Source organism: Narcine bancroftii, chromosome 13 (genome assembly GCF_036971445.1).
Source record: "Narcine bancroftii isolate sNarBan1 chromosome 13, sNarBan1.hap1, whole genome shotgun sequence".
Classification (NCBI taxonomy): domain Eukaryota; kingdom Metazoa; phylum Chordata; class Chondrichthyes; order Torpediniformes; family Narcinidae; genus Narcine; species Narcine bancroftii.
Window position 1 is genome coordinate 85,418,905 of NC_091481.1, and position 15,801 is coordinate 85,434,705.

Consider the following 15,801-nt stretch of genomic DNA (forward strand, 5'->3'; position numbering starts at 1 on the left):
TCAAGTGCTTGTCAGCCTCGCATTTAAAATCAAATTGAAGGATTATTATTTGAGTTAGATTTCCAGTATCTCTGCAGAATGGACGACGGCAGTGGATGAACAGTGACTGGTGGCTGCAGCTACAGGCAGCTCCAGCAGCCTCTGCCACGTTCACCTATGTCCTCGAGAATCGGAACTGCCGGGTGATGCCATTTGCAGACCTGTGGTTCTCTTTGTCCTTTGAACTAGCCTCTGCTCCAGTATGCGCTGCTGGGAGTGGGGTGGGGGGGGTGGGGGGGGTGGGGGGGAGGGGTGGCCAGAACAATGTGGTTGTCTTTGGTTTGGCAAAAGATCTTTTTTTAAGAAAAAGAAAAGGAAAGAAAAAAAAATTAAGAATTCCTTTTTATTTTGAGAGTTGTCTGTAATAGTTTAAGGAGGTGCCGTTTATCCTCAGTTTAAGGAGCAAGTTTTGTTTTTATGGACAGGTTGGCGTGCAGTTAATGCAGTGCATTGTTTTTGCATGTTACACGGTATATTGTATCCTTGATCCCATTTAAAATGGTGCCGTTTTCCAATGGAGCAGAAGAGGGAAAAAAACTTTCTTAAAGACTTTTTTTCATGTATGACCTTGAATCTTTTCATCAATTGAGATTCGTTATTGCAAGTTTCACAGTGAATAATTATGTACAAAATATTTTTCCATGTTTCTGACTTGGGTTGTGTTTGAAGCACCCTGATTTTCACAGTGAGATATATTACTACTACTACAAGGTTCAATAGTTTTAGTCTGCTAATATGTACATACACTGCAAATGTAGTTGGTAAGTTAGTGTTATTCAGTCATTCCATAGGATTCAGGGGAGGGGCAGGGGGTGTAAAGTTTTGCAGTTTCTGTTTATTACAGCATTAGGTAGTACAGCTCCGACTGGAGGCAACTTGGGACAGAGCCCATCGCAGAACATTCAAATGAAGGTCATCCTTAGCCATTCACCAATAAAGCATCAACTGAAATACTGCTACAGTTATTTTCTTTCACTCCAAACTCTTAATTTTGCAAAGTTATTCTCGTGTTTTGATTTGACAATTGCAAGACTGTGAAAGAATGACGCTGGGGGATTCAGCAGGCCAAACAGCGTACTTTATGTAGCAAAAATACCGTACATAACTAATGTTTCAGGCTTGAGCTATTCATTAAGGTATGAGCCAAATGTAATGAAACACAAAAGTCTGCAGATGCTGTAATTGTAGTAAAAACACACAGTAAATGCTGAAGGAGTTCACACCGATCTCGCAGCATCCATACGAGATAAAGATACATTACCGATCTTTCAAGCCTGAGCTCAGGCCTGAAACGTCGGCCATATTCCTTCACCTTTTCGGGATGCCTTGAAACCGGCTGAGTTCCTCCAGCATTTCTGTGTGTTTTTACATTGAGCAAAATGTGGGTAGGCGCCTGAATAAAATGATGGGGGGGGGGGTGCAGGATGGAGGAGCACAGCCCCACGGGCAAGAGTTCAGAGAGCCTGAGAGCAGCAGGGATTACGGTGAGAGCGGTGAGAGAGAATCTCACCTTTGGAGAAAGGAGGAGAACTTTTTCAGGGAAGGCATCCCTCGAAGAGATTTTGCAGTAGACTGTAAAACCTGCTTGTGAGACTGTGCTCCTGCCTCCTTCCCCCCCCCAACCCACCATTTTATCTGGTGCCTACCCACATTTTGCTCATACCTCGATGAAGGCCTCAAGCCCGAAACGTTGGTTATTAAATCTTTCCTTGCTATATAAAGGACACCGTTTGACCTGCTGAGTTTCTCCAGCGTCGTGTTTTCACTTCAGTTATGGTGTCAGCAGACTTGTGCTTTACTTCTGTTCCTTGGCATCTCTGTGAGCTATGGTGCCACTGTGCAGTCTTTGTATATTCCTGCTATGAATGGGGAGGGGGGGGGATGGTTGAGAATCACTGTTCTGTACATTGCCAGTGAAAGTTTTTTCTCACGCAGAGATTAATGGTTTCACTTGGATGCAGGCAGTGCAAACAACTCACCACTTCTCCCACTTCACACTCTACTGATGGAGCTGAGTCGGGTGGGGGGGCAGTTAGCAGCATTCACTGATCCTCGGCGAGTAAAGTTCCTGAAGCTTGCTGCCATTCCTTTAGGCACGGGTGCTGAAAATGATGATGCTTGATGTGTAGGTACTGATGGTGAAGTCGGCAGTGGGTTCTTCGTATGCATTAGGCAAGGAACTCGTCACAGTGAGAGACTTGCATGCTGTTGGTCTTCAGAAACACTGAGCGTTCCTGGTCACAGGGAACCACTGACAGTTGCTATTCGGGTTCAGCAAACAATTTGGAGGGTAAACTACATTGTAGGAGGGTCGGGGTCTATGAGACCACTGCAGTACAGATGTGACCTCTCTGTAGGAAAGGGTATTCCAATTGACATTTGAACCTTGGAATTGGTAGCAAGATTGCCCTGATACAACATGTGTCTTTGGCCCTCGAAGATGTGCTGACCTATAGATTCCTATTTTTTTAAAAACCCTATAAGGGCATACTAAGCAGACAGGATATAGACTCGTGGTTCACAACCTTTTTTAATCCACTCACATTCTTTCTTCTTTGGCTTGGCTTCGCGGACGAAAATTTATGGAGGGGGTAAAAAGTCCACGTCAGCTGCAGGCTCGTTTGTGGCTGACAAGTCCGATGCGGGACAGGCAGACACGGTTGCAGCGGTTGCAGGGGAAAATTGGTGGGTTGGGGTTGGGTGTTGGGTTTTTCCTCCTTAAATAATCCCTTACCATAGTATCCTATAATGTGGATTCTCTGTGGTTAGTAAGGGATTACTTAAGGTGGTATGTGAGTGGTTAAAAAAGGTTGAGAACCACTGCTCTATATTCTGTGGATCCTCAACCTATGGATTCCTTTATTTATCACAAACCACCTGTAACAAATCCATGGACTACCATTTGTGGGGGTGAATGCAGGGTTCGTGGGCCAAAATGGTCTGTTATTGTGCTGTGTGTCTAATTTTTTGTTTAAAAAAAGGAAAGGTGAGAATTGTCTGTGGGAGGGGGGTTGGCTCTGAATGCAGAGCTGGGGAAAGGATGAACAGTCTTTGGAAACATTATTATTTCTCTCTCCATAGATCCTGTTAAATATGCCCTGTTGCTGTAATTGTAGTAAAAACACACAGTAAATGCTGGAGGAGTGCCCTGTTGCCCTCTCCCCCCACACGCATCAAGGACCTTGTCTTCACCATCCCACCAGCCTCTGTGCTCAACACATCCTCAGCCATTTCAGCCACCCGTACTACATGATACCACCACTAGATACACCCCTCCCCTGCCTTCCACAGGGACTGCTCCCTCTGTGTCTCCCTCATCCACTCCTCCCTCCCCACTAACCATCCCCTTGGCCCCTACTTCTGTAGACCGCAGGAGATACTCTACTTGCCCCCACACCTCCTCCCTCACCATCATACGGTGCCCAAACAGTCCCAAGTGAAGTAACACTTCCCATGTGAATCTTCAGGGGTCATCTACTGCATCCAGTCCTCCCGCTGTGGCCTCCTGTACATCAGAGAGACTGGGTGCAGACTGGGAGATCACTTTGTTGAGTACCATGGCTTCGTCCACAGCAATAGTGTGGATCTCCCAGTGGCCGCCCATTTCAATTCCCCATCCCATTCCCTTGCTGACACATCTGTCCATGGTTTTGTGTACTGCCAGACTGAGACCACCTGCAAATTGGAGGAACCACACCTCATTTTCCATCTGGGCCCCCTCCAACCAGACGGCATTAACATCAACTCCACTTTCCATCAAACCGCCTTCATCCTTTTGACTCCTTTAGTTCTCTCTTCCCTTTTCCCTCTTGCTTCTCACAGAGCCAAAATTCCCACCTCTCTCCCCTTATCCAAAGAATACCTTTTGTCTGTTGGTCTGGTCTCTTCCCCCTTCCTTTCTCAGTCTTTATTGAGACACCTGCCTGCTTTTTACTTATACCTTTGAAGAAGGGCTCAGGCCCGAAACATCGGTAATATATCTTCACCTCCTTTGGACCCTGAGAAACTGGCTGAGTTTCTCCAGCATTTTCTGTGTGTTTTTGGTAAAACATAAAAGTCTGCGGACAAGATTGAAATCAAAACACGATGCTGGAGAAACTCAGCAGGTCAAACCATGTCCTTTATACAGCAAAGATAAAGATACAGAACCAACATTTTGGGCTTCAGCCCTTCGTCAATACCTGTCGTTAATGTCAGCTTTGTCTTTTATATGAAAGACACGGTTTGACCTGCTGAGTTTCTCCAGCATTGTGTTTGTATTCCTTTTCTACTTGCCCAGTTACGTTTGTTGAAATGATCTCTAATAGCATTCACTCAATTGAATTCTATTACAGATCAAAAAAATTCTTTTAAACATCTTTTAAAAGTTCTGCCCCTAATTCTCTTACATTGCTACTGTCCAAGAAAGATGGTGGAAATCCCTTCCTATTATTGCCATCCTACTTTAGTACGAGTCTATATTTATTAGCAAATGAGCCCATTCGGCCCATAGCATCGATGCCTGCTCTCCCAACACGCGCATCAGCCGTGGCGCGGAGTGGGGGGGGGGGGTGTTTGACTGGCGTCCCCATCAGCCAATGGGCGCGCGCCGGTGGCCGTCCAATCGGCGGGCAGGGCGGGGAGAGGGGAAAACATGGCGGCGCCGTTGAACCAGCAGCAGCTCGTCCAGGCCCAGCAGCTGGCCGCGGCCCAGGCCGCTCAGCCGGCAGCGCTCGCCCAGCAGCAGCAGCAGCAAAACCAGCAGCAGGACGACCCAGTGGCGAAGTTCAAGCTCCTGATCCCGCAGCTGAAGGATTCGCTTCAGGTACGGCCGCGGCCCCGGTGGTGGAGAGTCGGGGGTATCCTGATCCGGGCAATAGGAGCGAGGGCCGGGGGCACCGGTGGGATCTGGGAGCGGGAGGCAAGGCCTGTGTTTCTTGTCATAAACAAGTCAGGAAATTTGTGGCTTTATAGCAGCAGCATCAATGTGCAAATATTTATTTAAACCACATAACAAAATCAATTAACATAATGCAATAAAAAGACTAATTTGGGTAGGGTCTATGGTTAAATACACAAAGCTGGAGAAATTCACTAGCCCTTTATATAGTAATACTGTTATATAAGGAAGACTGTTTATCTTTGCTAGATTAAAGTGCACTGTTGAGTCTCTCCTGCATTATGATTCTACTACAAGGTAAAGGCTCCATTATTGTCACCTAATCTCTTCACTCTTTGGCTTGGCTTCGTGGACGAAGATTTATGGAGGGGGTATGTCCATGTCAGCTGCAGGCTCGTTTGTAGCTGACGAGTCCGATGCGGGACAGGCAGACGCGGTTGCAGGGGAAAGTTGGGTATTGGGTTTTTCCTCCTTTGTCACCTAATACATTTAGAAGTAACGTACATGAAATTCTTTAACTTTGGTCGCCACTTTGCCCAGAGCCCCTCACAAAACGCAACGGCCTCTGCCGACTTTTGTGTTTAACTAGCGCCATCGATCATTCAGGAATCTGACAGCGGCGGGAAGAAGCTGCTGGGTGCTCGTCTTCAGGCTCCTGTGCCTTTTCCCCCGAGGGTAGCAGAGTGAAGAGGGTGGTGGGGGACCTTGAGGATACAGACTGCTTTCTTGCAGATGTTCTCGATGGACTGCAATGTACCTTAATGTTGCTGGCTGAGTTAACAGCCCTCTGGATTTTTCTTTTCTTGTCCTAAGTGTTGGCACTTCCGTGCGAGACGGTGATACAACCAGCCAGAATGCTGTCCATAGTACACTTGTAGAGGTTTACGCGTGACATACCAATTCTCATTCGATATGTCACCGAAGACTCTCTAAAACTTCTAAAGGTGTACCGTGGAAAGCATTCTGACTGGTTGCATCACAAGAGATGTCAATGCACAGGACAGGAAAAGACTACAGAGGGTTGTGAACTCAGCCTGTGACATCACGGGCACCAGTCTCCACTCCATCAAAGATATCTACAAGAGGCAATGCCTTCAAAAGTACCAATCGAGGGGCAGTCTGAAGGGCTCAATAGCCTATTTCTTATTTTCTAAAATATGCTGAACAAGCAAAGGAACTGCTCACACTAACCATCCGAGACCCTCATATTCACAGAGCGATATTTATTTGTATACATAAGTGCTTGTCCTGCATGCGTCTTGTTTGTCTGTGCGTGTGTGTGTCTGGATGTGTGACTGTGTGTTTGACACTGAGGATTGGAATACAGATTATACTTGTGCAATCAGATGGCTTGATAAAATAGGTCCCTCATTTACTGGCTAGAGACGCCTCCCATTCTGTCCTGTCAAAGCAGTGCCTTTTATCTGGATCTCCAAATATGACAAAGTTTGTGTTTGCCTTCTAGAATCTAATGAGGATTGCAGCTCAAAACCTGTCCCAAAACACAACTATTGATAATGGACAGTGAGTATCCCTCTTCTGATTAATGTGTGAAATCAGGGGATTTTTGGCCACATTGTCTAGTGGGAACAGTGTTGGCTTTGCATGGGACTGTTTAACAGTCGGGCTGTGATCCAGTGTCAACTCCCTCAGCAGATGATGGGTGAAATGAATGTGATGTAGTTGGTCAGGCACTGTGGAGCCTGACCAACTACATATTGGAAAAAGTAATTAAAAGTTCAATAAAGGAGTTCTACTACCTTGAGGACAAGTTGAGATGGGCAGTAAGTGCTGGCCTCATTAGTAATTCACATTCCAAAACGTGATAAATCTTCCCAATGCGTCTGAAGCAGTGGTTCATAACCAGTGGGCTACAGCATGTGTACATACTGGCTGCAGAGACATCCTTAAAAATGTTAAATGAAATACTTTATATTAGATAAAATGTGTTTGACTTGAAAATATTGCTCAGTCAGTGGGCTATGGCGTGTTAGGCCAGAAGCCAGGTGGGACAGACTGAACCACTGATCTAAAGCTTCCTCAACACAGTCCCAGAACAGGGAGAGTATGGATCAGATCGAGTAAACCTCTCTACATTGGACCATTGCACACTTCCAAGTCAGAGAGAGCCTGGGTTAGATGCAGAGTAAACCTTCCAGCAGATTGAAACATCGCACACTCCTGGGGCAGGGAGAGTCTGGGTTAGATGCAGAGTAAACCTCTCTGTACATTGGACCATCACACACTCCCAGGGCAGGAAGAACCTGGATTAGATGTAGAGTAAACCTCTCTTATGTTGGACCTTCACACACTCACAGGGCAGGATTAGATGGAGAGCAAATTTCCCTGAACATTGGACCACCTCACACTCCTGGGGCAGGGAGATTCTGAACATGAATCTCCTACTCCAATTTCCGATCACACAGAGTTAGCAGGAAGAAGCAGTGTATAGCAGGCTCTAATGCCAAGAACTAGAACAGGGAGAGAGAAAAATGAAACAATTTTTTTAATCTCTCTTAGCTGGAAAAAAGAGGATAGATATAAAATGTACAACCCATCTGCTTTATGAGATGCTCCATAAACATTTTTACATCGATTGTCCGGGGAGGAAAGAAGAGGTGGAAGATTTGGGGGGAACAGTTCTTTTGAGAGTGCCTACAAGTGCTCCCCTACTTACGATGGTCCGACTTACAACTTTTCAAAGTTACGATGGTTCGAATCCGTACTTACAATTTCAAATTCTGATCTGTTCCCGTGCTTGCCATATGCAGAACGTTACTCTCTCACGATGTTGACTCTACCTGCTCCCAGTCTCTGTAGCGATCACACGAATGAGTAAAATTGATGATCCTGTCACTTTAGCGTCCCCACCATCCAGCAATTAATTTTAGTTCAATGCTTCAAACATTCTTCATGCCCAGTGTGCTTTCAGCTCTGTACGTTAATGGGTTTTTTTCAGTGTGGAATAAAGGTATTCAAAATTTAATTATTAAAAAATGGGAGGAGCGCTATTCATTATTGACATGATTTTTTCGACTTAGGATGGCCTCGCGGGAACGCAACCCCATTGTAAGTTGAGGAGCACCTGTATTCCAATAAGAGCGTCGCCATTATGTCTGAAACATCAGCAAATATCTTTGCTTTTTTGTGGAATGCTGAAAGACCAGCTGAGTTTCTCCAGCATTTCAGTGTGTTTTTATCACCATTAGTTTTGCCCAGTGCCCCTTACAGTAAAGAGAAAGGGAAGTAAAAGAGAGTCCGTTTAGTCACTTATTGTTTTTTACATATAACTAACAATTTTTTTCCCTTCGGCAATTGTCACACTTACTTAACGGACTGGCCATTCACCAAAACTCCAAATATCTGTATCACACTGCGCATTTAGACAGAATACTGGAAGTGGGACTTGCAATGCCGCTGTGGCAGCGTCGAGCGTGACAAGAAAATGCGCATCATCCATTGTTCACGGAATACCTGCAATTAACTTTAGACCGTAGGCGTTCCGGGAAATTTACTAGGGGTCGAAGAGGTAAAATATCGAAATTGGAATGACTCCTTGTTCCTGTTCCGACTTTTTACACAGACTGCGTTCCAGAAAAATGGAATACGTTTCCGGAACACAGCGGCTGTGTCAAAAAAAAACATAATTGAGGGTCCATGGATTTACCCCCAGCACTTCTACAACCTCACCTCCACATCTTAGCTTTTACCTCAGGGTGCTGGAGTTGTCCTGATGTCTTTTCTTTCAAAATTCTACAATAGAATCAAAACCTTGGCAACTCCGTCTGACCAGAGTGAAGACAAGGGCTTTGATTTCTTTGGTTCTTCCAGTTAACTATGTTCAATTTGTTCTGAATTCACCCATTCATAACCAGACATCAGCTCAAGAGCCCAGAGGTATTCATGAAAGCAGTGGAAGAAGCTGTGGTAACCTCCGCCATCTCTTGAATGAAGGGCAAAGCTGTACTTTAATTGAAGGATTGAGTAGAGTTCAGCGAAGGGGTGGTTGTACCCAATAGACATTTAACATTGGAAACTTTGTGAATTGTCTAGCTCAGCCATTTTTTAAGCTATGGCCCCCTGAGGATTCTGCTCAAAGTTTATGGGCCCCCTTCCCTGTGAAGCAGTCACGTTTAGTTGGTTTCTTCTGTACTTAAAAAAACAAAGTATTTTAAGATTTCAGTCCATGGCCTCCAGGGAAGCCATATGAATGCCATTGAGAATGGCTGCTGAATGCAGGAAAGACTTTTGCTGGTACAGCCTGTGACGCCACTGAGTAGAGTAAGGAGAGAGCCAGAAGGAAGGAACTATCCTCACCCTGCTAACGGTCTGCTGTATGTACACAGAACGCAGTTAATTACAAACTTGGTCCTTTTCCCTGCAGGAAGTGCAGTGACACGGCATTACAGCGTTTCGATAAGAGTTTAGAGGAGTTCTATGCTCTGTGTGACCAGGTGGAACTGTGTCTGGTGAGTAGAACACAGAAACCCACAGGCCCTTCAGCCCACAGTGCTGCGCCAACCTAATAACCTACTCTAACAACTGTCCAGAATTTCCCTACTGCATGACCCTCCATTTTTCTCAGTTCCTTAGTATCTGCCTCCACCACTGTAGTGGGCAGCACATTCCATCCACCCACCACTCTATGTTATTTCATTTAAGGAAAAGCCTCCTCCAACTTGGTTGGATGCAATTTCCCTTTAATGAATCCATGCTGACTCTAGTCAATCTGCAATGCAGAACTGGATCAACCTAGGTCTCTCAGTGTACAGTGCTCTTTCAGTACCGATCCTCCATGGTGCAGTCAACTCTCACTGCAGATCCTCCCACGTTTCAGAATATGTCACAGAGTCAAGCCCGTAACGGACCCCTCCTGAACTTCATTCGGACTCGACTGAAAAACCTACTGCTCTTGTTGTGGCCTCCTCTACATCGGAGAGACTGGGCACAGACTGAGAGATCGCTCAGTACCTCGGCTCCGTCTGCATCAGTGACAGGGATCTCCCAGTGGCCAACCATTTTAATTCTGTGCCCCACTCCCAAACTCACATGTCTGTCTATAGGGTTGTACTATCCCATCAAGACCACCCGAAAATTGGATGAACGTCATCTGATTACCTGTCTGGGCCCTCTCCAACCGAGCGGCACTAATGTTGACTTTTCCGGTTTCTGCTAGCCCACTCTTCCCCACCCCTCGGTCTCCTTTCCTCCAGTTTTCCTCCCCCTTCCCTCTCCATTCACAGAGCCATCCCCTCTCCCCCTTATCCACCTATTGGCTATGGGACCGTGCTCCTCTCCTTGCCCCCAACCCCCACCATTTTGTTCAGGTACCTGCCTATATTTTGCTCAAACACTGATGAGGGGCTCAAGCCCAAAACATTGGTTCTGTATCTTTAATTTTGCTACATAAAGTTCATGGTTTGACCTGCTGAGTTTTTCCCACGTTGTGTTTTTACTACAATCACGGTGTCTGCAGACTTTTGCCCCTATAACATGCTCTCTTTCCTAAGTCCTTCTGAGCTGAGGAGGTAGGATTTTGTAAGGTTCCTACTTTTTCCATGCATTTGTGTGACAGGATTAGACTGGCTGAAGGAAAGATCTTCCCACTGTCCTTGATTAGTGTGGCAGTTAGCACAATGCTGTTACGCCAGGGATTGGGACTGGGGTTCGAAACCAGTGTTGTCTATAAGGAGTTTTGTGACAGATTATATAGATATGTTTTTGGGATATAAATTGGGAAAGGTTTTTTAGTGTAGGTCACATACAAACACTTTAAAACAGATCTGATTTGAAATACTGGAGCTCTGCTAATGCAAGAGCTTTGGAGAGTGCCCAAGAGACTTCACTAATGGATTGCTGTGTACAAAAAGGCAACAGATGAAAGATCTTGTTGGAGCCGCAGATTATCTAGAGCTGTTTTAAGAGGGTCATGTGGTTTTGCAAGCAGAGAGATGTGTGTGTGTGTGTGAGAGAGAGAGACAGACAGACAGACAGAAATCACTTTGTGATTTAGTGTGACAGCCAGCAACAGCACCTGGGACTGGAACAGGACAAGTTGGCAAGCTTGTGGAAAGCCCCATTTGGAAGACGGGTTGTGAGTTCTTGGTTTGGCCTGTTCAAAGCCCTTGTGGTTCATGCAAGAGGAGAGGACTGGCTGTCTAATGTTTCACTTGGAATAAGAGAAACAAAAAGGAACTCTGTGGAGACCTGAAAGAAAGAGGTTATCATCTGGAGAACCCTGAGGGGGCAAGTTTCTTTGGCAAGAGACTGAAGTTGCTGATGGAAGTAAATCAGTTGTGGATGTCCTGGAACATTAAATCTCTCTCTGAAAACTGACAAGAATCTTCCTGAGCGGTAACCATTTACCTTTCAAGCACCAAAGCCTGGTGAACTTTATAAATATTAAATTCTGTGCACGGTACAAGAATTGCCTGCAACCAGTGAACTTGGAGGAATGAGAAGTGAGATTAGACTGTGAACCAAAGAACTTTTCAGAACTTGCATACCCATTACATACACGTGCGCTTAGAATTAGAAGGGGGTTAAGTTAGGTCAGTTAAGTCAATCGCGATAAGTTAAAGTGTGATGAGAGGATTTTCATGTTTAAAGATAATTAAAAGCAACTTTTGTTTAAGTAACCATTTGTCTTGGTGAATATTGCTGCTGGGTTTTAGGATCCTCTACAGTCTTCCTGTATCTGCATGGGTTTTTCCCCGTGGTCTCCATTCAAAACGTTAATTGGGTGTAAATGGGCGGCACGGGCTCATGGGCTGAAAGGGCCTGTTATTGCGCTGCATGTTGAAATTTAAAACTTGTCTTTCCATTGCAGAGGCTGGCGTTCGAATGTCTGTCCCAGAGCATCGACAGTGCCAAGCACTCGCCAAACCTGGTCCCCACTGCAACCAAACCCGACACAGTGCAGACGGAGAGTCTGTCGTATACTCAGTACCTCAGCATGATCAAGTCTCAGATCTCCTGTGCGAAGGACATTCACAATGCCCTCCTGGAGTGTTCGAAGAGGATTGCCAGCAAGGGTCAGATCTGAGCAGCAATGCAAGTATCCAGATTTTGATTCTCCTGGAATTGGCACTTAACCTTTGCTGTCTCCCCAAGGGAGTTGTGTGAGTGGAAGGAAGTTAGAGCACCCTCCAATCTGCTGTCTGCCTGCTTAATGTGTAGGTTCTCTGAATCATTATCCCTTTGAGGTTGACGTCCTGCTCTGTGATCTGTTCCCATTTCAACCTCAGTGAAGTTAGGGGCATCTTTCAAAGTGATGGCTCCCTGTTCGTCCTCTTAAGCAAGCGCTGTTTGTCTTTGACAACATATTCTGACTTGGCACATTGCAGCTTGTGAATCCAGCGGCCTGTGGCAAGCTTCGTGCATGTGGGGCTGAGGGTAGGATGGAAGTCACAGGAGGATGACAGCATATAGGATGATCCGAAACAAAAATGTCACCTTAAAATCTAGAGTCGTCCTATACGCCAGGTCTAGAATCTGAACCTTGCCGACTTGGTCTCTACTCCGCCGCCATCTTCTTCCCGCCGGCTCCGACGCATTCTCATGCACGCCCAGTGAGTTATCAGCGAAGTCTCAATGCTCTTCCGCAGGGTCCATCTGCCCGGTCTGACCTGCTGTCAGCTCTGTAAGCTTTAAATGGCCTGTTAAAGGTGCTGTCAGTGGTTAATTTTTTAAATCTCAAATAAAATTGAGACATTTACATGGTCATTTGTTATTAAAATACAGGTATGCACTGCTTAAAGTCCTTTAAGGCAACGTCTAACCCCATATATGTCCGTGGTCCCATAATTATTCAGTTACCATGAGCAAGTCCACAGCAATTTAGAAAAAGCAATCACTAGCTAGAGGAAATTGTATACTGTGTATCCAACTGTCCCGCTCTCTCCCCGTGGCCCTGTGTCAGTCCCCACTCTGATCCCACTTCCCCGTGCTCTCCCGACAGCCCCGTGTCAATCCCCACACTGATCCCTACTTACAAATAAAAAGTTTACAGGTACACTACAGTATCCCTGTAGTTTTGCTAAGTATATAATAGGGAGTTCGCACAACATCCACACTGCATGTTGCCCAATTTCACAGAACATATCGTGGACGTTAAGCAGTGTTGTGATTAGGTTTTAACACCATCCACACTGGTCAGCGGTTAGTGCCAGATTTGGAGGGAGGTGTTATACAAAGGGTGTCGATCAAAACCTACAGTTTAGGTGGAAATTCTGGGTTGTCCTTTACACTAGTCGCCCTAAATGGTACATTTTTGCAGAATGCTTGCCCCCCCCCCCCCTCCCCATAAAGGAAAGTAACCACTCTTGAGACCACCGAGTCTCCCATTATCCCTTTAGCTGCTCAGCACCTTGATTACTGCATTTTCCCCATCTAACCTCGCCCAATAAACCTGCTGGTCTCAGCCTTGGAACCAAGCATCCACAGCCTTCCAGAAGAGGTGGCTCCAGATTCCCATGTCCCCGTGAAGCAATTGCTAAGTTGGAGATCCATCCACCTAATCAACTATTTAAAAATTATGATTAGATCACCCTTTTTTTATATATTTTAATAAAAATAAGCACAATTTCTACATTTCAGATCTAAACCAAGATGTCTTTATCACGGCAGTCTCCGTGGCTACAGAGATCGATAACAAAGATATCATGGGAGACTCTCCATTCCATGTTTGCTCCAAATATCCAGCATCTGTAGTTTCTTTTAGTGCATTTGTTTTCCAGACATTTCGATAACACTGGACAATGAAGATTTTGCTCTTTTGCCAGCAGCGTGGGGGATTATGGGGAAGGAAGATGGCCATTTCTCCCACACTCCCACTCATCACCTCGAACTGGAGCGGCACGTCGTGGCACCAGCACCCCTAACTCTCGATCATGGCAGCAACTCACCCCGATCGCGGCTTGTTGCGACAGCACTCCTCCCTGCTTGTGGCAGTGGGATGTCGTTGCAGCCTCGCCCCCCACCCCTGTTTGTGTCAGTGGCACAGTGACAGAATCCTGCATTGAGCCAGCCAGGAGTTTCCCTGTGACACAAGCACTGATGTCAACAGAGTAACCAGGTCCACCGTTTCCCTTTCAAATCTCTAGAGGAGGATAAGTTTTACTGGGTTGAACACCTCTGAAGTAGGTCTGGGACCAGTTGGGTTTTGACTGGGTTGACCCAGTTGGACCCATTGAAATAGCCCTGTACCAGGGTCATCAACCAGCAAATTTCCCGGTTAACCCCATTTTACATGGCAATTTTAAATGGCCTTAGCCAACGTGGTGAAAGGTTTCACTAGGACAGTGTGACCATGGAAAAGCAGTATCAGGGCAGCTGGAATCCACCAGTGCTGGCCAACTATTGTTGGATGCTAACACGAGAGGAATCAGATGCTGAGTACAAACGAAAACCAGCGGCAAAACATGTTTAGGACAGTTGTACTAAGGCAACAGCGGCATTATGCAATTAAACATCCTAAATTCAGTAGAAGTTAATGTTTCTCCAATTTCCTACGTGATACACCAAATCTGAAACTACCTTCGTGTTCAGCTTGAAGTTGTCTATCATAATCCCCAATGTTTTTTCAGGAAGCAAACTTTTCGGAAAAGTTTTGTCCAGATCTAATGGGTTCATGTGCTGTGACATCAATAACTAAAGGCTAGGAATCCTTCAACAAACACCAGGGAGACCTTAAGGTTAATACCAATCTGCTGTTGACATTCTGTGAATGGCTGCAGACTGTTTCATACTGAACTCTGTGCAAGAGAGACTGGACTCTTAAATTATCGCTGGCCTGATTGATTACAGGCAGCAGATTGTGCAAGAGGAGTTTCAAGGATGTTTCTGTAATAAATTGTCTTGTGCAAGTTTCCTGCAGATGGTGATATCTTTATGCAATTGAAGAAGTTTGAAAGGAGTGTGCAGATCAGGAAATTTAATTCGTTTACGGTCTCTTTCTCCAGTGTCACAGATAATTTACTCAAGTTTATTGTCATCTGATTGCATAAGCACAACCTGACGAAACAGCATTCTCCGGTCCTCGGTGCAAAGCATGCAGACACACAACCAGACATAACATTCCCACACATTTAGGGCGACACAGTTAGCGTAATGGTCAGTGCAATGCTGTTACAGCACCCGGGTTCAAATCCAACGCTGTCTGTGAGGATTTTGTACGTTCTCTCTGTGTCTGAGTGGGTTTTCCCCAGGGGCTATGGTTCCCTCCCACCCTTCAGAACGTACTGGGTCAATTAGATGTAATTGAGCAGCTTGGGCTGAAAGGGCCTGTTACCATGCTGTATGTCTAAATAAATAAATAGCTAGACCTACAGACAAACTAAATATATAATATATATTCAGGACAAGTATTCATATACAGTAAAATTCTCAAGCCACCGGTAAAACATCACGGAATATAAATAGGTAAAAATACAAAAGTTTAAAATTGGCGACCCCCTAGTGAGCAATTTATCAATCCACGCAACATCAAGCAACCGGAAAATTATCCTGCATCTATCAATCTCCATAGGTGCTGGATACAGGGAGTTTTACTGCATAAATAACTAAATATTGTTTTGTGAATAGGAGAGTCTCGGATGGTAAGTGTGAGCAGTTTCTTTGCTCAGCATTCACACTGCCTATGGGAAGAAATCCACGCATTGTTCATTTTCGCACTCCTTGATCAGTTGGCAGCCTTTTGAAATGCTTGGCCACACCAACTGATCCTCCTGTGTCCAGTTGGGGAGGATTGCATTTGATGTGTGTGCTTTTCCATTACTTGTATCTCTGATACCATCCTGGAACCATGTCTGGCTTTTGGCCATTTATCTGTCATTGTATGTATGTGTGCCCACTTGTGTGTGTGAGAGAGACACTGTGAACCT

The 15,801-nt window shown here is 45.4% G+C and overlaps 1 protein-coding gene across 2 annotated transcripts; it reads left to right on the forward strand.

Annotated features, from left to right (window-relative positions):
- Nucleotides 1–4,652: 4,652 nt before the first annotated feature.
- Nucleotides 4,653–14,794, forward strand: med29 (mediator complex subunit 29). 2 transcript variants are annotated; one of them, XM_069907686.1, is made up of 5 exons: nt 4,653–4,843; nt 6,384–6,442; nt 9,303–9,387; nt 11,748–11,971; nt 13,517–14,794. In XM_069907686.1, exons 1-4 carry the CDS (start codon nt 4,673–4,675, stop codon nt 11,961–11,963), a joined length of 531 nt encoding a protein of 176 aa, XP_069763787.1. In that variant the 5' UTR covers nt 4,653–4,672; the 3' UTR covers nt 11,964–11,971; nt 13,517–14,794. The 2 variants fall into 2 exon arrangements, with proteins under 2 accessions (XP_069763787.1, XP_069763786.1); XM_069907685.1 differs by lacking the exon at nt 13,517–14,794 and having other exon boundaries at nt 11,748–12,635.
- Nucleotides 14,795–15,801: the final 1,007 nt, after the last annotated feature.

Coding starts and splice junctions, on each gene's coding strand:
- med29 (XM_069907686.1), top strand. CDS start 4,673: ATGGCGGCGCCGTTGAACCAGCAGCAGCTCGTCCAGGCCCAGCAGCTG. Junction 6,443..9,302: donor ACAACTATTGATAATGGACA/GTGAGTATCCCT, acceptor TTTTCCCTGCAG/GAAGTGCAGTGACACGGCAT. Junction 9,388..11,747: donor ACCAGGTGGAACTGTGTCTG/GTGAGTAGAACA, acceptor TTTCCATTGCAG/AGGCTGGCGTTCGAATGTCT.